Source organism: Astyanax mexicanus, chromosome 1 (genome assembly GCF_023375975.1).
Source record: "Astyanax mexicanus isolate ESR-SI-001 chromosome 1, AstMex3_surface, whole genome shotgun sequence".
In the NCBI taxonomy this organism is placed as follows: Eukaryota; Metazoa; Chordata; class Actinopteri; order Characiformes; family Acestrorhamphidae; genus Astyanax; species Astyanax mexicanus.
Window position 1 is genome coordinate 11,422,050 of NC_064408.1, and position 27,308 is coordinate 11,449,357.

The 27,308-nt window shown below is 37.4% G+C and overlaps 1 protein-coding gene across 8 annotated transcripts in view; it reads right to left on the reverse strand.

The window, feature by feature from the left end:
* Positions 1 to 25,718, reverse strand: part of ncor1 (nuclear receptor corepressor 1) — a 139,427-nt gene extending 113,709 nt beyond the window's left edge. For 5 of the 8 annotated variants that reach the window (XM_022665743.2, XM_022665744.2, XM_022665739.2 and 2 more), the window contains exons 1-6: positions 25,412 to 25,718; positions 15,341 to 15,562; positions 8,192 to 8,289; positions 7,794 to 7,989; positions 6,282 to 6,461; positions 3,150 to 3,263 (exon numbers count right to left, since the gene is read on the reverse strand). In XM_022665743.2, the coding sequence (XP_022521464.2) occupies positions 3,150 to 3,263; positions 6,282 to 6,461; positions 7,794 to 7,989; positions 8,192 to 8,289; positions 15,341 to 15,448 (696 nt within the window). In that variant the 5' untranslated portion in view covers positions 15,449 to 15,562; positions 25,412 to 25,718. Of the gene's footprint in view, positions 1 to 3,149; positions 3,264 to 6,281; positions 6,462 to 7,793; positions 7,990 to 8,191; positions 8,290 to 15,340; positions 15,563 to 15,693; positions 15,775 to 25,411 lie in introns of all 8 variants that reach the window. The other 3 variants (XM_022665745.2, XM_022665742.2, XM_022665738.2) reach the window with 2 other exon arrangements.
* Positions 25,719 to 27,308: the final 1,590 nt, after the last annotated feature.

Below are 27,308 nucleotides of genomic sequence, written 5' to 3' on the forward strand. Positions count from 1 at the left end.
CTCGCGCTCGTTTTGTCCACAAGTCGCGGACGAGAGACATCTGTTATTTTAGCCGTCGCCATTCTACACTCGCTGCTGCTCTGCTGGCTTGCGCGTGAATCGATTCATTTGTTCAGAACACTAAGTTTATCTGAATCCTGCCACACCGACTGCTGCGGTGTGAATCAGTTTTCTTATGAACTGAATCAAATCGCGCCTACTAATTTGACTCATTTGAAGCTAGTGACTGGGCTATATACAGTATCGAAAGCATCGAACGCTAAAGAACCGAATCGTTTGTGATGACGTAGTATCGAAAAAGAATCGAACCTTCGGTACACCGTGCAACTCTAATATATATATATATATATATATATATATATATATATATATATATATATATATATATATATATATATATATATATATATATAAATAATCGCACTGAATCCCTAAAACTAGTTGCTGATCAACTATACTTTGGGTTAAGTGCTAAAACCGTAGGTGGTGCTAAGGTATATAGGTAGTTGTTGTGTAATGATACGATATCCCAGGTGGTTGCTGGTTGCTATGGAATCCCAGGTGGCTCCTACTGTGTTGCTAGATGGTTGCCATGCTGTCAATATATGGTTGCTATAGTGTTGCTATGCAGAGATCTGTATATAGGTAGTTACTATGATAATGCTAAGTGATGGCTAAGGTGTTGCTGTGTTGTTACTATGTGATTGGTATAGTGTGGTAGGGAAGTGTTGTTAATATAGGTAGTTGCTATGATAATGCTAAGTGATTGCAATAGTGTTGCTGTGTTGTTTATAGGAGGGTTATACAATATCCCAAGTGGTTGCTGCTAGCTGGTTGCTGTGGTATTCCATGTGGGTCCTACTGTGTTGCTAGCAGGTTGCTTTGTTGTCACTATGTGGTTGCTATGGTGTTGCTGAGTTGTTTGAAAGTGGGTATAATTTTCCAAAAGGTAGCTATTGTGTCATCAAATGATTGCCAGCTGGTTGCTGTGGGATACCAGATGGCTCTTACTGCATTGCTAGCTGGTTACTATGTTGTCACTATGTGGTTGCTATATGGTGTTGCTAGATGGTGGGTGATTTGATGTCCCAATAGGTTTCTGGTAGCTGGTTGTCGTGGTATCCCAGGTGGCTCCTACTGCGTTGCTAGCTGGTTACTATGTTGTCACTATGTGGTTGCTATGGTGATGCTGGATGGTAATACGATGTCCCAATAGGTTGCTGTGGTATCCCAGATGGCTGCTACTGTGTTGCTAAGAGGACACGAGATGATTGTTGCTTAGTGGATGCTATGCAGTGTGTGGGCATTTGCAAATCTGTTACTTAAAGAAGCTTCTTAAAGACGTAGCCTGAGCAAGTGGCCTACGCTGTTGTGAGCGTCTATAATTGTGTTTTGGTGTGTCTGCCATGCTAACATTGCAATCTCACTGGCAGAAAAATAGTTACAAAGTTTGCAAAACATGCAAAAGCAAGAAGACAATTCTCAGTGAACCAACCACAGGCTAGCGAGTAAGCTACAGAGTATGGTATATGTATGACATAGGTAGGCTACACATAGGATAGGGCAAAGTTTGGCCTTTAGAAGGGGTATCTACAAACATTTGGACACTGGACATGAGGCAAGTCATTTAACTGTACTGAAGCTCTTACTGCTTCTTTCAGCTCTCGTGCAGAACTACAGAAACAAGCTTCGCATGGCTGATCAAGTAGAGATGGGACCGATCCGATACAATATCGGTATCGGGGCCGATATTGACGTAATCCGACGAATCGGATATCGGGCGGGCGCTGCCGATCCACTTACCGATCCATATTCCAGTCCACAGCTTGAGCTGGACAGTAAACCCGCCGTAACGTTAACACAAAACGCATCCCTGATCAGGATTCCAGTTTAACAGTTTACCCTGAACCCCCAGCAGCTTCAGTCTGCGGCTGACTGAGTAACTTTAGCTGTTTATCTACAAAAAAAGTCCATTATCTGGAGAGTTTTCACTTTGGAAACGCTGTACAGCAGAACGGTACACGTAAAGTCAGCGTCTGAGAGGTAAACAGATTAACACCAGCAGTCTGTTAGCCTAGCTAGCACTGAACTGACAGCAGCTGCATTCCGGTGTTGTGAAGGTATGAACTACAGACTGGAGTAAACTATATTCATAATCCACATATCCTATAAAACCACAGCATCTACAAACAATAACCAGCACAAACACACCCATCTGTTATTAAAAAACAGTCATTAATTTAGTTCGGAAATACAGTTAGCATTGCCACTTAGCCGTTAGCCATCTCCATTAAGATCTGCAGTCTGTTAGCCTAGCTAGCAAAATCATTCCGGCATTGTGAATGTAATAAATAACTATCTTAAGTGAACTACAGCCATAATCCACATCTAATATCAAACCACAGATCCTACCAATCCTCTACGCTACCTGTCAAAATAAAAGTCTCCTGCACAACCGTTGCAAAAAATGCCCTGAATTTAATATTTAACGTATTTAATATTTTACTTTTTTTTATATTTAATAAAAATTCAAACATTTTATTTGAAAGGAAACTATTGTGTAATTGCATATGAAGTGTGTCAAATAAATGACTTTTGAATGCATTTACATTAAATGCACCTGTGGATACTCTTAAAAGGGCTGTGTGGTCTGTTTCAGCCTCATTATTTAACCTTAATCATAGTACTATTAATAAACTAAAAGTATCGGTATTTGTATCGGTATCGGCAATCTTATATCAGTTTTATATCGGTATCGGATCGGAGCTGAAATAAGTGTATCATCCCATCACTATGATCAAGTACTTTTTGGGCTAAAGTGGAAAATTCATGCCAATTTAATTATGTTGCAAACTGTTCTTCTACACACAACATCCATCTAAAAGAGCCCTCTCTTTCAGTGAGTTCAGTGGTGTAGCGTGCTAGTGAATGGGGAAGAGGTTTCATGCAATATAAATGTGGTAGAACTGTGACCAAGTCACACCTATAGCATCAGCTTGTGGTTGGGTACTTTCCGAGTTTGTTACCAGCACAAAAATAAAAAAAAGTAATAGCACAATGGTGAAACTAGGTCATAGTTGCGAAAGGCTTTCGTGAAACTGTGAATGTGTAAGACTGAGCATGAGCGTGAGTGCACTGTGACATCATACCCGGTTCTCGTCGTAGATGATCTGAACGATGCTCCGGTGCTTGTGTTCCACAGGTGGTGGAGATACTGGCTTTTCCGGCTCCACAGGCTTAGCTGCTTCCTCCTCCAGTTGTTGCTGGGAGACAGATAAACACAGAGCACTCCATCACCATCGTCAAAATCACCATTGTCATCATCAAGCATGCATGAACAGCAGAAAGCAGCAAAAATAAACAAACAGGACAGCATGCAAAACCTTGTGCCTCCATTTTAGCCATGTCTGTCTTTGATATAGGGCTGCACAATGTATCGTTTCAACATAGATATCACAACGTGCACAAGTGCCATTATTAAAAATATTATATAGACTTATATAGGCTGTTCATATATATTCTCAAACACATCTATGTAGCGTCAGTCAAGGTGGAAGACAACTTGCTAAATGCGATTGAAAGGAAATGTACTAAAAAGTCTTGTTTAACTTCTCTAGCAGGCTCAAGTAACATTGAGTGATAGCAAAAATAGAACTTGTCGCTAACCTTAGCTTGTCTAAAACTACGGCTCGTTTTGGAGCAGCCACATTTAAGGTGGAAGGGGAAAATGCTAAGGCAAACTTGCTCGCTAAATGTTAATGAAACAAATTAATTAAGAATTAAACCTCTTGTTTAACTACTCTAGCCGGCTCTAGGAACACTGAGTGAGAGAAAAAAATAGCATTAATGATAACTTTTGCTATGTTAAACTAAATTTTTAAACTACAAACTAGAAACACTGATCGTTTTACATGACAATATCTATCCCCATAAATTATTATATCTACATTCCATTTATTGTACTGCAATCATTGATACAAATATTGCATTATTAATACTATAACATGTAGACTTTCTGTATTACTTATACTGCAATAAATAACATAATTTAGGAAGATGATAAATCCTGCACCTAACATATGGGGTTACGCATAGAGCCCATTCCCTTCCCTTATAATCCCTACTCATATATATTGCATAACAAAAAAATATCACAAATGTACATCTTTGCAAATAAGTGCTTTTAGTCCTTCTAAAAACATTTTAAATCCAGTTAAATATCAGCCTACAAAGATGCAAACTAACAGGCATAATATGAACATTTCAACTACATAGCTATAACTAAAATAAGGATATTTCACCATTTATTAAAAAAGTATCAGAGAAACCAATTTAAAGCCTAATTATATGGACTCTCAATGGCTTATACGCAAAAATATATTTAAAAAAAAGGCATGAACACGGAAATTAACAAAGCAGAAATGCATAGTCATACACTGTAGCTGGTGTTCACAGAAATAATGACCTATATGGATGCTGCAACATTTCTATGAATTGGTGTGAAATAGCCTAATTAGGTCAACTGCACACATGACCATGCAGACATAGCTCTGGAAGAGCTGCCTGAATTACAACACTTTCCTTAAGCTTTGTGAATCACAGCCCTTTTTTGCAGTGTTTATGTTTATTATTAAAACCAAATCACCAGGACTATTAAAACAAAAAAGGTATTACAAGTGGTTGCTGTGGTGTTGTTAGATTGTTCCTAAAGTATCCAAGAAGGTGCTAATAACTGGTTACTAGGTGGTTGCAATGGTGTTGCAAAGTGCTTGACAGGTTTTTTTTAGCTATGAATTTAGTGAGTGTTCCAAAGTGGTTGCTATGGTGTCGCAAAGTGGTTGCTAAGGTATCCAGGTTGCTGCTATATTATTCCTAATAAATGCTAGATGGATGATACAAGGTGACAGCCTTGATATTGTAGGCAGCTTAGTGCTAGGGTGCTTCTATGTGCCATTTCCTCCTCACATTTAGTTCTGATGGACTTTTCAGTGTTTAGTATTTGAATATACAGAGCTGGTCTAGTCTCGGCATGCGCGTGTTGAGAGTATACTTAACACAGATAAAATGCATGTAGATGTGAGGGAGATACACAGAGAGATAGATCCTGGGAAAGTCTTTTGAGACAAGTATGAGTGGGATCAAATGCAGCAGGAAAAAAAGAAAAACAACCACAAAACACACACTTTTCCAGCCAAACCCTGGCTTGGTATTCCATGCCTAAGGAATTCCAAGGTGAGGAAGGAGCAATGAGAAAATAAATGAGAATCTCTCTCGGTTAAAGGGCGGATAGTACATTTTAAATTTTAACCAATACATTTCCTTGACTTTTTCATGACTTTTCTATGTCTCAAGGCAAATTTTCATGACCATACGATCTTTAAAACGTCATTGCAGACATGGACATTAAAACCGAAAATCAACTAAAACTATAATGATGAACAAAAATATTTTAAGCAATGTTGACAAAAACTTAAATATTGAAATGTGTGTCAGATCCTGAAAGCTCCATTGTGCAGGTTTTAATTACTGAATTAGCTCAAAATAGCTTTTCTCTGTTGATAAATGGAAACATACACTTGTGAAAGGCCTGGAAATTGCTTTTTTTAAATTCCATGACTTTTCTAGTTTTTTTTAAGACTATACGAACCCTGTAGAGAGGTTTACTGTCCACCGCTAATCATACATAGGGGCATGTTGTAGTTCTATAATATGTACAGAGTGTATTTCTGTATCTGTTTTTCTGTACACTTTTTTTAATATCCTTCTTTCAACCTGTTCTACAATACCCAGGACACCACAGCAAAGAAAACCATCACAGAGCAGCAATTATTATTATTTGTGTTGGTACGAGTGGATCAGACACAGCAGTGCTGCTGGAGTTTTTAAACACAGCTGTGCAGCATCAATATGTGTGTATATAAAAGAACAAGCAATCCAATAAGTATCATTAGCTCTCACTGTGTACTTAAGTAACGAGTACGTGCGAGAGTTATTTGCGTTCGACACTCCAGTATCTGCCTTCGCCTTCAAACAGAGCTGGAATAATCAGCACACACACAGGGAAGGGTGATAAGCTCCTCCTGGGAAGACTACATTGCCCACAAGGCTTAGTGCTAAATGTAATCCTCTCACGGGAGGTCAACAAGCCTTTTCCTCTGGGGTTGGACGGGGACAGTAAAGCCGCTCCTGGATGAACCCTCGGCGCTGCCAAGTGTCCTTAATGAGAGTCAGGGAAGACGGGGGCTCAAACAGAAGATCCAACAGATGCTCAGTCTGCTCACCTGCTTCTTCTTCAGCTTGAAGATCTGCTGCTCAACCTTGGCGATCTCTCGGTCCACGCGGTCCATGCTCTGGATCAGCTCCTCTTTGGAAAGCTTGGAGGGAGAGGCATCCTGGTCCTCCCCCAGGGACTGCAGGCCTCCTGGAGACGAGGCTTCCACCTTCATACTGTACTGAGTCTCCTGAAGGAGCATTAGAAGCATTAGAAACAGGGATATTCTTTTGGCACAGCTTAAAATAAAGCCTTCTGAATGTGTGCATGTAATGTAATGTGTGTGTATAAAGGTTTTGAATCAAATATAATTTGTGATAGTTATTTGTGCTTGACTTATTTACCATTTATTTGCTATATACATGAATCAACTCTTTACTGCTAACTAAACATATACATATGTTGGGGAACCATGTATTCAATGTATTACAATTTTATATTTTTAGATGTATATTTTCTAGTTTTATATATTTTTTATATATTTATTTATATATGTTTGGTATATTTATGGCACTTCTGTCATGTCCTTTGCACTGCTATAATATTGTAACTATTGTGTTATTAATAAAGCTCATCTTACTTTACATGCAAAATGTAATTATTATGTAATTATAACGTAATTATTATATTATGCATTTAGTTTTTCAATAATGACAGTTAAAGAATGACTGTCATCACATCAGTGACTATTTAAAATACATTTAACCAATCATTTTACTGTTTCTTACAATAAAAATGATCTTGCCATTGATCTTGACATTAAATGTTAATTTTTCACATTCATTATTATTATCACGATACACAATGTATTTACAAGTATACCTCAAATATCATCAGTGCTAAAACAGGGTTCATACACGTTTTAACCAATACATTTCCATGATGTTTTTTAAATGACTTTTCAATGCCTTCAAGACTAATTTTTATGACCATCCAATTTTTTAAATATCAGTGCAGACACGTACAATAAAACCAATCAAAAAATCAATTAAACACATAATTAAAACTGATTACAGTAGGTCTAAAATAAATCTTATAAAAATGCTAAAACACAATCTTTAATAATAAAGATTCTGAGAGATCCTGAGAGCTCCATTGAGTAGAGCTAAATTACTGAATTAACTCTGAGCTGATGTATTTGATAGCTCAAAATAGATTTTCTCCATCAATAAACTAAAATTTCCATGTTTTTATCTAAACTTCCTGGGTATCTTTATTTTTCCAAAACTTATCCAGACCTGGAAATTGCTATTTTTATTTCAATGACGTTATCAGTTTTTTCATGATCATACGAACCCTGTACACTGACCAACTGCATGTTTAATTATAGTGTTTTATTAGCATTGTAGTTCTGAGATACTAGGTTTAGAAAAGAAATTCAGATATTTAGTAGCTATTGGTGCATTTGGTCTACATATGGAAATATTATGATAACTTGCAGATCATTAAAATACACTGTGAAAAGCTTTTTACTTGATCACGCGTGTGTATGTTTATTCCTGAATGTGAGAGTTTGCTTCACCTTCTTGACCTCTCCAGCGGTTCTGAGGCCGTCTTGTATGGCATGGGGAAGTGGCAGAACCATGCCTGCAGGAGGGGGGCGGGGCATGTGGGGTTCAGGAGTGCCCTCGACTCTGGGCCGCTTAGCCTCCATGGACTCGTGCTCAGGCTGCGCCGGCAGTGGGTGGAACTCGTAGCCATGCCTGCGCTCTGGAGGCCTGCAACACACACACACACACACACACACACACACACACACACACACACACACACAGTTAGGAACAAAAACCCTTACAAACCAAACTCCTGCAGGTAGCATCAGGGTGCCTTTGAATATGTGCGTGTCCCTCACACACCTACAAAGACAAGGTGATATGGTGTGTGTGTGTGTGTGTGTGTGAGCGAGAGAGTTTGTATTACCTCTCAGTCCCAGGGTGGAATTCTGATAGCAATGAGGGTCTGCGACGCTGCTGCTGGTCCTGCAGATGAGAATTGCGGTATTCTGGAACCGTTAACTCCTACAAACACACACACACACACACACACACACACACACACACAGCACAATCAGAGAGGAAGCAGACCATTCTCAAAACAAAAATACTGGCACCCACTTATGAGGGCTTGGGTGCATTTTAAAATGAGGGTAACATAAAAGAGTTGATCCTTAAATGTGATCCTTAAGATTGTACACATTTTTACGCATGTTTTATTTTTTTATTATATTCCTACAAATATGGTTCTGAAATACTAGATCAGAATTTTCCATTGTATATTTGCTGACATGACAAAACACTGAAAAATATATATTTTTTAAACTTAATGTGTTTCACAACAAAACAAAAATATAATCGTTTCAAACATTCAGTAGAACTAAAAAAAAACAAAAAAACTGTAAACTAACCAATACCATGATTTTGTATAAAATAAAAATGTAAAAAAAAAGAGGCACAAAACCTAAAATTTGATCCTTAAGATTGTACACTGTTAAACATTTTATATATTTTTATTTATATATTTCTAGTAGTATGGTCTAAGAAGAATATAGTACAATTCTGCAAGGATATATTTGCTATATGAATATAACTGTTTGATTTGACAAAACACTGAAAAATATATTTTTTAAACTTGACAAATGTGCTACTTCAACAAAATAACATTAAAAAATCAAGTTTTATGTAGTATAACTGTCCTAAACATTTTGTTTGTAACAGAAGTCAATGCTAAAGAATGTCATGATGCAAATAATGCACTCAAAATATCTCCATGTATCCAGGATTACAGTAAAATGAATAACGCTGGCCAGATTTAATCTGTCTCTAGTAGATATAATATAGAATTTTTTTCTCTTGCTAAAAACAGAAAAAAGTAGTACCCTGATGTGATAATTAGGGGTGAGTGATGTGGCACCATATTTCAGGGCATAATATCGTTCACGATATTCAAAAATATTGGCGATATTGTTGTGTACAATGCGATGTAGCACACCTCTAATAAATACATTTGTTTACATTAAAATATTAAAACATTAAAAAAGTATTTTATGAGAAAAAAAAATGTTTTTGAAATGCTGAGAACATACAGAGAGAGAGAGAGAGAGAGAGAGAGAGAGCGCGCACAAGCGAGTGAGTGAGCAAGCAAGAGCGAGAGAGAGAGAGCAGCCTCTCAGTGAAGGTCAACGAAGTTCATTCTGAAACCCTGAGGCAGTGTGTATATCTGCCAAGCACGCACACCCCACCTGACTACAGAGACACGTACACACACACACACACACACAACCTTGCTTTAGCCGGTAGTGAAAGTCGACTCTCTGAAACACAGATCACAAACAAGTCTACACACACACACACACACACACACTGACTGCTATCTTCAACCGATTCATTACAACAGGTTTAGCTGACGAAAGGAACCACAAGAACCAGCAGCTCGCTAAACAACGAGGCTAAATTAGACTCAGCAGACCAACCTACAGACTGAGACAGAGCCAAGTTACTGCTAACTAGGTGTGGGAATCACAGGGCATCTCACAAAATACATCACATTACAATACGATAACGATCCCACAATAACGATGATATATCACAACACGATTATCTACAATACTTCACAGCGTCTGTGTTACTATAGAGGATAAAATACTCCTAAATAATCAAACAACAGGAATTCACAGAATTTCACAACCAATATTCCTCACCACAGATTTTCCATATTCATTTGATTATAGCGCCACCACATGGAGTAATGAAGCACTAACTTTAGGAAGTCAAATTAGGGGCAACTCCTAGGTCACATTCACATTATCACATTAGGCTGAAGTGACTCAAATCTGATTTTTTGCTCAATGCAGCTCAGATCAGCTTTCTTCATGGCTGTATGAAAGGGCCAAATCGGATTTTTTTAAATCAGATTTGTGTCACTTTTATATGTGGTCCTAAATCAGATACGTATCCAATCCGTGGACATGCGACATAAATGTGAACAGTCAAATCTGAATTCATGCGTCTTTTTGCTTTTACACACTAGCATTAGCGCTACATGCTTCTCTCTCGTACCCACACTGTATCTCTTGGTGCAGCTGTGCAGCTATAGCTGCAAAAAACAGCAAAAGCAAACAGCCTGACCTTTTTTCACCTCCTTGACCTGAGCATGTACTTCAGACCAGCTGTTTACTCTCCACTCCAGCAAAAGATGCTCCACATTTGAGCTGCTAACTCATCCACTGCCCTTTACAAAGCTACGGGTTGTCTCTCAAATATGAGGGTTTTTTTTTTTTTATTGTTGATGAAGGCGACGTTTATACACGTATCAATTGCGTATGTGAGATGTTTTAGGGACAGATCCATTCACATTACACACAGATACAGATCAATTACATTTTGTGAATGTGAACCGGCAAAATAGCCAAATCCGATCTGAGCAAAAAATCTGAATTGAGCAACATGGCTTGTAATGTAAATGTAGCCTTAGGGAGTTTAGAGCGCTTATGTTTCAATAAAACTATTGATATTTAATGACACGTATAGATACTGATACATTGCCAAAGCCCTTCTGCTCACACATCTCAAGAATAAAACCAGGAAATACAGTAGAAACTGACTGGCAGGAGTTCCATAAAATTTTCAGACTTATTGCAGAGGTCAGAAGTAGGGCTGTGCAGTATATCTGAAAGCATTTAATACAAGATATAGAAAAATGCCATATGTAACATCCCAGCCGCATTGCAGGTTATAGCCAAAAAGATTGAAAATGGGACCTCTGTGTAAAATATGTCTCAGAAAATTCTTAATTAAGGGAGCAGCATGAAGACTTTATCAATCTAATATCATCTAACTAATAAGTATATAGATCCGTTAGATATTTACTATTCACATATATTTGATGAAGTTTCATCATATCGTGTTTAGCCATATTTCCAAGCTCTTCTCAGAAGTAATTAAATTGCAGCAGGGTTGAGTGCTTGGTTAATTTTTCCATCTAGACAGCCTAGCGTGACTAACTGCAATTAGGAAAGAGTGATATGATCAAATATGAGGGATCAATAAACACTCAACTATGTTATTAAAAACAGCTTACAAAACAGCATTAAATACTGCCAAGACTGTAGTTTGTTAATAGCAGGATAAGGTTGTCAAGCAACAATCAAATTACATTACATACGTGTTGTTTTTATGTGTGAAATCAAAGGTACATGTAGTATATTTTAAAACAACAACAAGGCTCCATCAATCACCCTACATACTATAAACAATGCAGTAAGAACTACTCAGTAACTTCAGTAAAGCACTCAGCAAAATACAGTAAACTGTTCAAGAACAACTGTGAACTGTTCAGCGACTACAGAAAACCACGCAGTATGTTGTAGAAACTATTCAGCATTTACTGAAAACTATGCAGTACCTCGCAGGAACTATTCAATTACTGTGAACTGTTCGGCAACTACAGAAAACTATTCAGTACCTCACAGCAACTATTCGGCATTTACTGAAAACTGTTCAGTACTTCACAGGAACTATTCAACAACTACTGTAAACTGTTCAGCGACTACTGTAAACTGTTCAGCGACTACAGAAGAGTATTCAGTACCTTGTAGGAACTATTCAACAACTACTGTGAACTGTTCAGCGACTACTGTAAACTGTTCAGCGACTACAGAAAAGTATTTAGTACCTTGTAGGAACTATTCAACAACTACTGTAAACTGTTCAGTACCTCACAGGAACTATTCGGCATTTACTGAAAACTGTTCAGTACCTAAAAGGAACTATTCAGCGACTACTGCGAACTGTTCAGTGACTACTAAAAATTTTGGAGTACGTTGTAGGAATTTTTCAGCATTTACTGAAAACTGTTCAGTACCTCACAGGAACTACTCAGCATTTACTGAAAACTGTTCAGTACCTCACAGGAACTGTTCAGTGACTACTGCGAACTGTTCAGCGACTACAGAAAACTATGCAGCATGTTGTAGAAACTAAATTTACTGAAAACTATTCAGTGTTCTGTGAACTATTTACGGACTACTGTAAACTATTCTGCAACTACAGAAAACTATTCAGTACCTTATAGCAACTATTCAGCAACTACTGTGAACTGTTGAGCAAAAACAGAAAACTAAACTACTGGAAACTTTTCAGCAACTACAGTATACTGTTCAGTACCTATTGTGAATTATTTAGGGACTATTATACACCATACAGAACATACTACGGACTACAATAAACTACTCAATACCTCAATGTAACTATTTAGCAACTATAGTGAGCTGCTTAACTACTGACATTTAGTGAATAATTCAGCACCAACTGTAAACTATTCAGCGGCTACTGAAAACTATTTAGCAATCACATTTAACAATTCAACAATAACTAAGAACTAATTAACTACTGAATACTATTCAGCAACTACTCTGAACTATTCAGTACATCTACTACAGAGAACTATGCAGCAATAACAAATAAATGATAACTAATCATCAACTACTGAATACTATAAAATTCAGTACATCATAGGAACTATTTATCAACTACTGAAAACTATGAACCATTGTGAACTACTTAGTATTTACTGTGAACTGTTTACTACCTACAATTATCTTTCCAGGGTCTTGTGGGAAGTATTCAATAACTAGTGTGAACTATTTAGTGACTATTCTGAAAGTATGTTGTGTAATTATAACCAAAAACTCCACATGAAAGTACCCAAGGGTGAATGAGGTTAAACGAGTTGTAATCAGAGGTTAAGGGAGTTTCTGCCACTTTCCCGCCACCGTGCCATGCAACGGTTAGCTGGAACACCCTGTAGAAAGGGCGACCGTCTGCTGGCCCTGCATTCCTGTGGAACTCCCGTTCTCAGAACTCTGTAATCAAATTTAGCAAATAAACTGCCAATGACCTTCATGGCGAGCGCTAAAAGCTGCTAAGCCAGTTGATCAGATGCGTCTCCTATGCCCTGGTTTGGTGACTGTCGGGGTTAAAATGAAATACTCTGAATAACCCCAAATAGAGGTTGTTCATTTGCTTAGTTTAGTCATATTTTTAGAAGTTTAAACCCTTATGAAGGCCAAAACACCATTATCAGTAGGGTCATGGGGGAAAAGCACACTATGAAAACAAATAAGATTTACTCAACAAAAACGTAGAGCAATATCAGAATCAGAAGAGTGACAGTAATAATATTATCAGAATATTTAAAAGACATTTTGACTATACACAATATTAATTTATGACAATGACAGATTTTTAAACTGATATTTAAATACTTTATGCATAGTGCAGTCATTTTATTCAGTTTTTCATAGAGATGCACCGATGCTGGAATTCTGATCCGATGCCGATATCCAAATATTACACATGTATATATCTGCCGGTGGCAATATATCGATACCGATATAATTCTGATATCATTGCACAGCCCTAGTGTTTAAATGCACATAACCCAATTTAACAAGATTTTTTTTTATACTCTGAAATGAAAAACACCCGTATCAATGTGGTTTAATCACTGATGCTGTCCACGATATGCTTATAAAAAGTATATTTTCAATACAATAAGAACATTTATCATAGCCTAATAAAATATTGTCACAGTGCCCAGCTCTGTAATAAATGAGTATATTTAGTTTATTAGCACTGGTAAATATTGCTATTCTAAGATCTTGGTGAAAAATGAATGAAACACTGGATTGAAACAATGTCACAGTGAATGTGTGCTGCAATCAAAGCTAAAGACGGTCCAACCACATATTAGTGCGTGACCCTTTTTTTGGTGGCGACTTTCTTTTTTTGGCCAGACAGTGTATGAAAAATCACTAAACATCTGATTTCGCTGGTAAAACATTCAGACTGGGATTTTTATGCTTGTTTGTAATGGGAGTGTGTAGAATCAGCTATTTCTGTCCTTCTCTTTTAATGAATACTCATGCACTTATTAACAGATGGTGTGTGGTGACTAAACATCAACAGCAGCAATCACTTTATCCACTCCTTGCACAACCTCAGACCAAAAGCATTACACATAAGTAGCATCACAAGGCTTTTACAATAGAAACTGCCTCTGAACAAACTGTATTGCTTATTAAATCAGTAACTTATTTTACTTTGATAAATGAAAATCAAAAAAGATTACATTCAAATAATATTCTAACTACAAAAAATGTCTAATAAGACATTTTTGTCTAAAAAGGAATATAATAGCTCAAATCTTTGTACCTCCAAACAAACAAATATACTTAACTTAAAATGTAATTTTGGAGCATTGCTATTGGCCCATTCTTAATGATAATTTGACAATGTAAGAATAATTTAAATAATGTCAAAAAGAGAAAAGTTGAACATGAAAGGACTGTGTGCTGTTTTTATAATAAATTAAAACAACAATAGGGGACATATGGCAAAAATACAAAAATAAATAAATAAATTTGATATCCAAAGATTAGTACTATATTCTGTAGTCAAAAAGAACTACTTTTCAGACAAAAGTCCTGGCAATATAGTCAATAAGCTCTACAAAAGCATACTTTTTAAACACACTACCAAAATTGATCACAATATGAAAATCAGCATTAGAAAGGGGGAAAAAAAACTATTTTTTTGGACAATATATTGTCTTAGAAATAAATTAGATTTATTTTAATACATAACCACCAATAAAATGTAATGGAAATAATATTACAGCATAATAAAGCAGTTACACTGTTTTAAAAGGACAACAACATTTAATTACTAATTATTAGGGAGATAATTGTGCCGTCTGCTTTGTGTGTGTGCTTTTGATGCATTAGTCATTGTATGATGTGAAAATGTAAAATTATATTGAAAAATGTCAGCAGCAAAAATAGGCCATGGTAATTTATTGTATGGTAAGTCAATAGCGTAATTATTGTGATGGGCATAATCAGCATATTGCCCACTTTTGACGTGTTTATTACCAAAACACAAATGTATAAATGTGAAATAGGTTAAACGTAGGGTATGTAGAACTCACTCATTCCTATGTACCATACATTTTCATAGAAGTCTGAATTAACATTCCTTTGTCCAAAAAAAAGAAAAAAACAGCAGTGCGTACCGGTGGATGGCGCACAGGGCTGAAGGTGTACTGGACTGAGTGTGGTGGGTAGCGGCTCTGCTCGCTGCTGAAGCTCCCCTGGCTGGGGGGGAAGCCAGAGCTGGACATGCTGCTGTTGGAGGCTGGAAGCTCAGACTGAGCCTAGAGGCCGGAGGCCTGGAGCCTGAGGCACGGAGGCTCGCTTATGGGCTCGACACCAACATAGCGGCACTGTCAACGCACCTGAAAAGAAAAGAGAGAGAGAAGGAGAGAGATTAGCACACTGACATGAGCCAAAGAGCTTTGAGCTTCCCTAGCTGACTGATCTTTCCATGACATTGCAAGTCCTGAGAGGTTTATGATTCACAACGCACCAAAGCTGCTGCCTGGAGAGCTCTGCAGCGCTAGCTGAGCTGGGCAACACAGCAGTCAACCAGTATACTGCTGCTCAGAATCTGTAGAACAGATAATTTGCATTAGAGGCTAGTTTGCACCTTTTACTGGCCATATCTAGGTCTTCACAGAAAACTGTGTAATGCATGATCTTCACTAGGTGCTTCTACAGCAGTATTGGACTAAATATCAATATCTATATGTACTGAATTTGCAATATATCCCATTGTTTTCACTTGTGACACATTAATACTTGGAATCAAATGTCAATATTTTTATTAACACACAGGATCTCTATTTCCCCTTAGTTATTGCTTCATTACTCAATGTGGTGGTGATAATCTAATGAATAGGGTAAACCTGTGATGATAAAGAATATTGGTTGTCAAATTTGTCCATGAATCTGTCACCAATAAATCCATAATTCATGATATTAGCTTATTTAAATAAGCACATTTCAGCAACACAGAAGCTGTGAAGTATCACAAAGAATTGTCTCACAATATATTAGGGCTGCAACGATTAGTCGATATAATCGATCAGTTGATTATAAAAATTTGTCAACTTCAAATGTTTATTCTTGACTAATCATTAATTGGCCTGCGTCTCAAAAAAGTGCTGAAACACAACAGATTACATATTTCCACACTAAATATCAGCCCTTTCCACAATTAATTGCATTAATATGCCATTTTCAGCTGTTTCTATAATTTTGAAGCCACAGAGAAAGCTAGGAACAGGAGCTGTACTCACAGCAAGCAGAGATGAAGGGCATGGAGAGTTGACTAATCATTAATCAGAAAAATAAAAGCCAGATTAGTCGAATACCACAATAATTATTAGTTGCAGGCCTACAATACACTGAGTAGCATCGTTATTCTGGGCAACGTTTTGTGATATCGTATCGCAAGATGTCCTGTGATTTCTATTCCTAATCATTACATTGTTTTAGGGCCACATCACCCACCCCTACTTTCAGAAATCTGTAGAACAGACAATTAGCATTAGCTTGTTTGTGAACTGTAATGTAAGCTCTTCACTCTGTGCTTCTACTATATGTTTTGCAAGTCAACATAGTAAGATTTCATTCTGGTAACATTTCCTTCAAATTTTCCTTATTTATTGACAGTTTTTTAGCTTATGTTTATTAACCGTTTATTAACATTTAGGGTTTTCACAACAGCACTTTTTCAGTCCTTCCAGACCGGCTTCCAATTTATTGGGGCGGGTGTGAATTAGTAAATCACACTAAGTTGTGGACCAATATAACCTCAACAAGACCCACAAGAGGAGGTGGTCTCAGTCTGGTCCTAAACAAACTCTGAAGCGGTTTGTTCATGATGGGAACATGATCCAATTCACGCCTCTGGTAAACAAGTCATGAAAAATCCCAAATTATGATTTCATATTCTGATTTTCAGACCTTTCCAAAGCTATAATTAGATATACTGCAATATTTAATTCTGTTCGTTCATGTCAGACAAAGTAGCATTGTCGGAAACCAACAAAGAAAAACACACAAACACAAGTGTAGCGTTAACATACTTAGCAGCATCTATTGTAACTCACATTATTCAGTTTCACAAAACAAGCAGCAAAAACAGCAAAATCACACATCATACACAGCTGATACCGTGAAACTGTGATATACACTGCCATGACAAAAGTATGTGAAGTGTTACCTCAAAGGATGCTTGAAAATGCTCACACGTGTACACTGAGAGTTGCTATTTTTTGAGGTGCTATCTGGTGAGGCTGAACACTGGCCAGCATACTTATGGCAAATCAACATATATTCTCGAAGTTGAAGCAGGGCTGGATAGTGGGCACCAAACGTATAGCACATTTCTCAATCCACAGTGTCACGCCTGTCCTAGGAATACATTACCACAAACAGTGGGTGGTAATGTTTGTGACCGATGGTGTCTGGCAAGAATTGGCCAAGTAAACAGACGAAGCAACTCGGACAGAAAAATCATATCCATATTCAATGCAGGAGATCCAAAACACATATTCCACAGGTCAGTGCAGCGTTCCTTAGCTCCAAATGGCCAAGGCAACAACAGTACTGGCTGCCCCATGTCATGTCCGTGTATATGGGGGGAAAAATGTAATTTAGAATTGGTAAGGAGCCAATCAAATTGCAGACAATTCAATTTCACTGCTAGTAGGCATTGGTGATATTACTTTTAAGGCCATATCGCACAAACCTATAGAGCCTATTGGAGAATTCAACCAAAACCACTCAGCACAAGACTAGAATCAATGCTGTTTGCTGTTTTCAAAATGAACAGAGGAAATTGGAGGTTTTATAGTGCGCACACCCACGCACACACATACACACAAGCCTCTTAAAACGATCCTGAAACCTCACAAGCATTGTTCGCCAAATACACACACAAAGAGATTTCTCACCAATATTACGCCATTTCTGACTTCATACTCAAACCAAGAAATGGCCATCTCTTCGCCGTTATGACCAGGCTAAATGTGGTCATCTTTTATTGCAGACTCAGCAGGAGAGGCTCTGCACACGAGTCCTTTCCAAAACAACAAACCGAGACGGGGTATTCTCTTACACTATAATCTACGACTCCAAATCCCCTTCATCCATCCATCTATCCGTCCGTACATCCCGTCCAGCCTCAGTTCACTTCATCTCTCTGCAGCCTTCTATTTATTCCTCCACTTTACCTCAAACCCATTCTCCAAATCATTCATATCCTGCCCAGCAGACGAGGCTGTAACATGAGCTCCAGCTCCAGCCTCCTGCTCCCAGTCTGAACGAGAAAACTTATGAGAAGGAAAGAGAGTGTGAAGAGAAACATATGAAAAGGAATAGAGACTGGAGGGGTGCAGGGTGTCAACTGCGAGCATGGCTCCCCTCCATCCTGCAAGAAATGAGGATTTGTCAGAAAAATCTGCTGCACTGATGGCATTCAGACGCCACTGTAGGGAGGAATTACAAAAATGGCGTCTGCTTTCCCTTTTCCCTCCTCAGTCGCAACACTTGGACATCATCTCACCGCCTAATAAAATGCCATGACACTTGACACTTTCTACAAATCCAAACAGCACATTTCAGAGTGGAGTGGATTAGAGGTGTAATAAAAAACTGATACACTGAAGTATCATGATATGATACTTTGCAACACTACATTTTCTCAAAAACATACTAATGATTTCAATGAACAGTTTGTATGCAAAGATATTGCAATCAGTCCACTAGTGCTTATACAGCAGGGTAACGTTTTTACATTTAAATGTATGCATTAAATTACATTTAATATTATGTGACAATATTCCTGGGGATCCAATGCTGTGTGTGGGTGAGCATTATCCTGTTAAAAATGCCAGTTGGGAGCCCTTACACTAAAGGTGCCAGAAAGAGCCATGTATCACTACTAGGGGTGCTCAACTGTTGTATGCGATGGCTTCCCAAATCACCACACCAGAATTTAGAACAGTGTGTCGTTTCACAGCAAAAGTAGGATTGAAGCGCTTACCACAAGACTGCTATACTTAAACCCAACCAGAGACAATATGATTCCAGTACACAGAAAGAAATCTTTTCAAGTTATCGCACTTGACATCATAATATTGGATGATTGCTATCACACTTAAAATAACTGGATAGAGCTATACTATTCCTAAAAACTCAATTCCACTGCTTCACACATCAGTGTTTGGGGGCTTTATGCCCCCCTTAGCCCACATTTGGCATTAGGCATCTGTGTCAGCAATGCATGCACCTTAAAGTAGTTGACTAGAATCATTAGTAGGCATGTGGTATACACAAAGTGTGGTCATATTGTACATGTATCATCAAAAGTGTATCGAAAATTCAGCGCAAATGACCTCAAACAAGCCAACTATAAATAAAAAAAAAAAACAACATGTTTCATGTTTCAATATTGTAGACTCAAGGTTCATACACCTTTCACAAGGTAAAATTCAAGCACTTTCAAGGCCCATTTTCACGTTTTTCCGAGCTGTGGTAAATATATATATGAACGTGAACCTGGCAACTCTAAGGAACACAGGACAGACTGGAAGCTAGCAGGTCTCAAACGCACTCTGTTTTGAATCAGTTGGAACTTGGTTCCCCTTTAAAGAGCTGTTTTTCTTTATTTCAGTCACTCTTCCTTTCTTTATAATGCTATAGAATAATAAAGTTATTAAAATTTTTATTTTGCCATATAAAAAAAAACGCACATTTTATTTATTTATTTATTTAAATAAAATAATATTATTTTTCTTTTTTTATTTAAGCAAACTTATTTATTCAGATACTTATTTTTTGTAAAGTGAATTAAGTTAGAATTTCAAGCACTTTCCAGGCCTGGCATATAGAATGTTAAAATTTAAGCATTTTCCAGGATTTCAAGCACCCGTGCGAACCCTGTAGACTGCTGATTGGCTGATAAGCATCGACAGCCCACTAAACAAATAAATTACATACCATGGAAGCAAATTTATACCATTTTCTTAATGTACTTTTAAAAGGGATTTAAAGTTAAGTATCAAGCATTGTTCAGCAATTCTCAACAAATCAGAATATTGGTATTAAAACGTTTTTTATGAGAAAGGTCATTGGGCTCAGCTGTTCTTAATGCTGAGTCTGTTTTTTTTTTTTGTTTTTTTTTAGCAGTCAGTTATGCAAATTATATATTTTTGCCAATTCCTGAATGATTTTGCCACTTCTCCTCTGATAACCGAAGCCAGCTGTGGGGGAGGACAAGCTGGTCACAGAGCAGTACAAAAGGGCAAGCAGCGTGTCCAATGTCTGCTGGGCACCGAATCAGTGAATGCCCTCCAGCACCTGTGGGCCTCTTACAGAATTTCAGCTCCAGTTCAGCTCAGAAGACGACATCTTAAACCATAAGCCCACTGGCACTGCCAGGACTGAAAGGACTAGCCAAGGTAGCCTAACTTTAGGAGCTGGACCACATCAAGAGACATCAGAGATGCAGATTATAAGTATGACTAGATAACACCACCATATGCTGGAATTTTCAGCTCGCAAAACTGTTCTGGGTACTTCATGAAATTATCAGTACAGGGACAAGCAATACTAGCACTGTGCTGTTAAGAATACATTCAGATAATTTTGTGTATTTAGATTACATTAGTATGGTAATACTGGGCTCAAGATTCAATATTTTCTGCAAAACCCCTAATGAACTGGGTGGGACAAATATGACCATTTTAAAATAGGAGGTTAAATGGCACTACATGTTAAAGGTTCTCAATAAGATCCTTTCGACCAATAGAGGTCACACTAGAGCACCAGCAGCTTAGACCAAAACAAATGTTTAGTATTTAGCCACATTCCTTCCTCATTAAGACACAACTGTCCCAATATAAATGTAATATCTATACAGGAACACTGCAAAAGTGGTGCAGCAGTGTAAGCACTGGCCCAATAAGAAGACTGGCTGTTCGTTTCCCAGTGATGCCACAGACATTCATGACCAGAAATCCAAGGCTACATTCATATTACCAAGCTGAAGTGATTCAAATCTGATTTTTGCTCAATGTGGTTCAGATCTGATTTTGTGAACGTGCCAAATTCGATTTTCTTCCAATCAAATTTAAGTCACTTTCATATGTGGTCCTAAATCAGAAAAATGTTTGATGTTTTCTCCTCCTCGACCTGAACATGAACTTCAGACCAGCTATTTACTCTCCACTCCAGCAAAAGATGCTCCACATATGAGCTGCTAAAAAACTCATCCATTTTCTTTTATAAAGCTACGAGTCATCTCTCTAATATGATGTTTTTTTGTTGTTGGTGAAGAAGGTGAAGATTATACACATCAATGTGCACGTGAGGCGTTTCAGGGACAGATTCGTTCACATTACACACAGATACAGATCACTTAAATTTGTGAATGTGAACAGTCAATATAGGCAAATCCGATCTGAGTTTTTGAGCAACGTGGCTTGTAATATGAACATTGCTCCCCCATCAGCCAATGCAATGCCAGTACTGGTGAATAGTGTTCTCATCCAAGCGTGTTAAGATGTCCAATGACTTTGTTGTTGCATTTCAAAAATAAGTCACTGACTGGCTTTATATGACTTTAAAGCATACAGTCACCCTCACAACCAATTTTATATGCCCATTTTTCGCCCCATTTTTATTTCTAACCAAATAAAATACTCTAAAATGATTTGGAATACAAGCATTTTGCATTAACTTTCACTGAATGTTAAAAAGGTGTTTTTTGTCATATAGTTACAATATGTCAGCCTTCCACACTGATGGGAACAGTCATTGCTATATTGTGTGAATTGCATTTGAGATGAAAGTCCGGTTGGCACCCAGGAAACCATGTAATACCCAACGCAATACTGTATAGCAAACAAAACAATGAGCCAGACTAGCTGTTTTCTATGCAAAGACGCAACAGACATTGTTGTCTAGCAGTCAACACAAACCTCCAAAAACTCAGTCAACGTGGCAGCCTGCCCCTGCAGGACTGTTCTGCATGCTCGCTGCTCTGCCTGGCCACAGACACAGCACAATAATTATACGTCCTGTTAAACTACCACAGTCCTGGTGCCAGCAGATTAAAAAACTCTCAGAGAAAAAAAAAAGCAAAAAGCAGTGTGCAATAAAAAATAGCATTCTACCCCTTAAACACACTCGCACAGGCTCTCCAGATGGCAGGACTGGGTGAGCTGCGAGTGATGCAGCATTTTCGTCCAGAAACATCAAGGACGATGCCCGTTTTACTGCACGTACATGTTTACAATGTTTGTGAAACATTGCAGAGCTACGTTTAAAGAGCCCAAATCAAGAAAAGCAGGATTCTAAATGAGAAATAAAAGCATCTGATGTGCGTAAACATGTTTAACCTTTAAAATTGTTAGCTCAGTCACAACAAAACAACTGCTTAGAAATGTACTAATTGTACTGTAATTGTAAAGAACATAATTTACATACATTTACTCACCCTGAACTTTATAAGAAACTCCTGTACAGCTACTAAAGGCCTTTTCATACTTCAATGTCCATCCCAAAGTCTAAAGCAACATTAATATGCATTTACATTGCATAGAACTTGGTCCAGCCAGTTTCGGGTCCACACTTGATTGGTTTGTAGAAAAAGGGCGGGTTTAGAGAGTTGCTTTTATAGGTGTTGCTAAATTCTGCCTCTATAGCAGAATAAAATTGCCTCTGAGAGCTTGACGCAGCATAAAGAGCATTCCTTTTATTTAGATTCCTTTTATTTCTGTTCACAAATGAGAGTTAATCTACAGTTACAGTAAATATAGCAATCACCAGCGTAATCAGTTACTATAACTGACTACTGACTAACTATACTGTTGTGTGATAGTCCTCTTTCTTCTTCTATTGCTTAATGGATGGCAACAGCCTGCATCAACTTTGTATAACCGGTCCAAAAGTCCAAACTTTCCTAAAACAAGAGCTTTCACATTGAAGATGAACGAGGCCATGGTTCATTTGTTCCAGACAGAGACCACAAGTTTTGGTCAGCACCATTTACACCAGCTATTTTGGTTCGGACCAAACTAAAAATTACAATGGTCCACACAAGGTAGAAGGACAAACATTAGGCAAGTAAATACCAACCAATCACTCGTCACTTAAATTCCACAGACGATTTGAGTATGTGCATCTCTACATGACCACAGTTTACCCATCCTCTAACGGCTACTTCCTGCATGATGATGCACCATGCCACAAAGCAGAAGCCACGTCAGATTGGCTTCACGAAAATGACAATGAGTTTAGCATAATTCAGTGGTCTCTCACAATCAGCAGATCTAAATCCAATAGTGAACACCATTGGGATTCACTAGTATGGTAGATTCACAGAATGAAAGTACTCCTGAAAATATGCAGACATTGAATGAGGCAATCATGTTAACATGGGCCAGAAAGGTGTGTTTACATGAAAAGGCTAGTATGTAGGGCTGCAACTAATGAACATTATAATGACATACATAAGTTGATTATTTCTGCAAATAGTCTATAAGACAATGTCTTTTTTGACATAACCTTAAACATTTAGTCAGAAGTTGGTGAAAGTTCCAATGGATAAAAGTGTTTGTATACCACCATTTAGGCAAATGTTGTTAGACACAGCTCTACCACCAAATGTTTTAGTATTCCACTGTTAAGCTAAATGCATTTGGACTCGAACATTTAGCCAAACGATTCTGGAAACAGCTCTATTAATGAAATGTATTATACTCCCAAAATATAGTGTTTAGGGACTACAACATTCAGACAATAGATTATTGACACAACAAGGCCAAAATCTTCTGCACACAGTTTGATTAGTGAACTATATTTAGCCAAAATGTTTTATATATTTGGATATATATAAATGTTTTTGTACTCCCAACATATAGCCAAATGTTTTGGATGACTACAACATTCAACCAAAACATTATGGACACAACAAGACCAAAAGCTTCTGCATACAGCCTGATTAGTAAAAGGTATTTGGACTCCCAACATTTAGCCAAATATTTTTGGACTACAACATTTAGCCAATAGATTATTGACACAAGAAGACCAAAACCTTCTGCACACAGCTTTATTAGTGAAAGGTATTTAGCCAAAATGTTTTATATATTTGGACATCTATCCAAATGTTTTTGGACTCCCAACATATAGCCAAATGTTTGTTGGATGACTAAGTTACAACATTCAACTAAAACATTATGGACACAAGACCAAAATCTTCTGCACACAGCTTGATTACTGAAAGGTATTTAGCCAAAATGTTCTATATATTTTGACATATATCCAAGTGTTTTAGACTCCCAACATATAGCCAAATAGTTTTGGATGACCACAACACTCAACCAAAACATTATGGACACAACAATACCAAAAGCTTCTGCACACAGCCTGATTAATGAAAAGTATTTGGAATCCCAACATTTAGCCAAATATTTTTGGACTACAACATTTAGCCAATAGATTATTGACACAGTTCTATTACAGCTACAAACCAAATGTTTTTGGACTTATAGTTGTATACACAGCTGCATAGCAAAATATAAGCTATAGTTTATAGTTTTTTTCCAGCATTATGCCCAAAACAATCCGGACACAGCTCTATTAGCCTAACATATGTGCACCTCAACATTTAGCCAAACGTTTTGGACTCCTAACATTCAGCAAAACGTTTGCAGGAGCTGCACTTTCTAGCTAGCTAGCTGTTAGGTTAGCGGTTAGCTTGCTACCATTATTTGGCAGGCTAGCTAACCTAACTAGCTAACGCTGGCGAGCTTAGTGGGTGATGCTAACGCTAACATACGGTGGCTAACGTTTAGTTGTTTAGCTGGTGTACTGCCGGACAACGCGTGTCTAAAACGCTACGACACGACCTGCAGCCTTCAGTTTAAACGCTTAAAATACACATACGCGTTCAAACACAGATTCAACATATTTTCTAAAACGTCAATTTAGTCAACAGAGCTCGCTAGCTTTCCTAGCTTCACGTTTCACATTTGCTTTAAAACCCGAGTCGCCATCTTTAGCCAGCTAGCTTAGCTAAGCTAACAGAGACTTAACGTAACTTTAGAGATAGCTAGCTAGCTAGCGTTAGCTTGGACTAGCTATCTAAATCCGCAGCTACGTTATCGGCGTTTACCTCAGGATTTAACCGATTAATTCGTTCCAAAACACGCTAGAAAATTAGGTAGACTCACCTCATGTCCGTGTTAGTTCCCTTAGTCGGTATAAAAGGCGAATTAGGTGGAATAAAACGTGATTTTCCGCGCGGATGACGGACTGTGTGCGGGGCGCTGCAGACACTGGGATCTGCTGCACAGCACTGGGTGAGCTAGGCTAGGTTAGGTTAGTTAGTTATTGGTCCTCGCAGCACTACCGCCTCTACAGCAGGGCTACACTCACTTTCAGGGCTTTCCCACCAAAGACTCTCTATCTGATCTATAACTCCAATAAATCCTTATTCAGTCTCTACTTCAACATTTACACTCCCCCGAAACACCCGTCTGTAATGTGTTTTGTGTGTAGCAGTTAGGATAACGCGGCGTGACGTGAAAAGTTTCCCCACAGGCGCCCTATCGCTGCTCCAGCCCCTCCATCCCCACCCAGAGCATTTAAACTACCTACTGGACATAAACTACAGCTTAATCAGTACCAGTACTAAATATCCTCAATTATGCAGGGATATTAAACTATATTTAATTACAAAAATATATATTTAATCATTAAATAAATATGTTGAAGACGTTCTCTCGATTTAAAAATTCGTTCCATCGACTTATTAATGCATTTTCTAGTATAATAAACTGTTTTTTTATTTATTACAGCTTATTTATTACACTTCTATATTACTTGAAGTCGTTACATCCGTTTGATTAAGTATTTCAGTTAAACTGAATGATTTTGTCTGCCTCACATTAACAATCCGTTCCCTCAGTTTCATAAATCTTTCCCTCACTTTAAACTTTTTTTCATCAGTATGATACATCTTTCTATTAGCTGAAAAAAAGTTGTTTCCCCAGTTTAATTAAGTATTGCCTTTAAAATGTATTAAACTTTCTTCCTCAGTTTGATAAATCATTCACTCAGTTTGATACATTGCCACAGTTTAATACCTTGTTTCCTTAGTTTGATAAAGTATCCCCTCACTTAAATAACGTGTTCTCTCAGTTTGATGAATTGTCACCTCCCTTAACTTGTTCCCTCATTTCAATAAATATATTCCTTGGTTTAATAAATTGTTCCCTTAGTTTGACCAATTCTTTCTATTGTTTAATAAATCGTTCCCACCATCTGATAATTGTTCCCTCAGTTTCATAAACTGTTCCCTCAGTTAACAAATTGTTCCCTCAGTTTGATAAATTGTTTCTATAGCTTAAAAAATAATTCCCTCAGTTTATTAAATTGTTCCCTCAGTTTGATAATCGTTTCATAAATTGCTTGTTAAGTTTATTTAATTGTTTCCTCCGTTTAATAAATTATTCTTTCAGATTGATTAATCTATTTCTTATTTAAATAAATTGTTTGCCCAGTTTGATAAATTGTTCCTTCAAATGAATAAATCCTTCCCCCAGTTTAATACATCATTTGCTCAATTTTATAAATTATTCCCTCACTTTAGTAAGTCATTGCTTGGTTTATCCAATTATTAACTCAATTTAATAAAGTATCACATTGGTTTTTATAAATGATTCCCTTTAATTTCATAAATCATTCTCCCACGTTAACAAATCATTCCTTTGGTTTTAGAAATCATGCCCTCAATTTCATAAATCATAAATTTGGTTTGATAAAGTATTCCATTAAATTCATAAATCATTTCTTCAGTTGTATAAAATAAATAAATGTATCCCTCACTTTGATTAATGGTTTCATAAAACGTTTACAAAATTTAATTATCTGTTCCCCCAAATAAAAAAGTGAATTTTATTAAACCATTCCCTTCGTTTAATTGAAACATTGCCTTTATCAATTTAACAGCTAAATATTTATTTAGTTTAATAAACGGTCCCCTTAATTTACACAAAGAGTCCGTTGTGAACTGAAGGAGCGGGTTATTATTGTGAGGGAATAATCAAACTCTGAATACGGATTTTT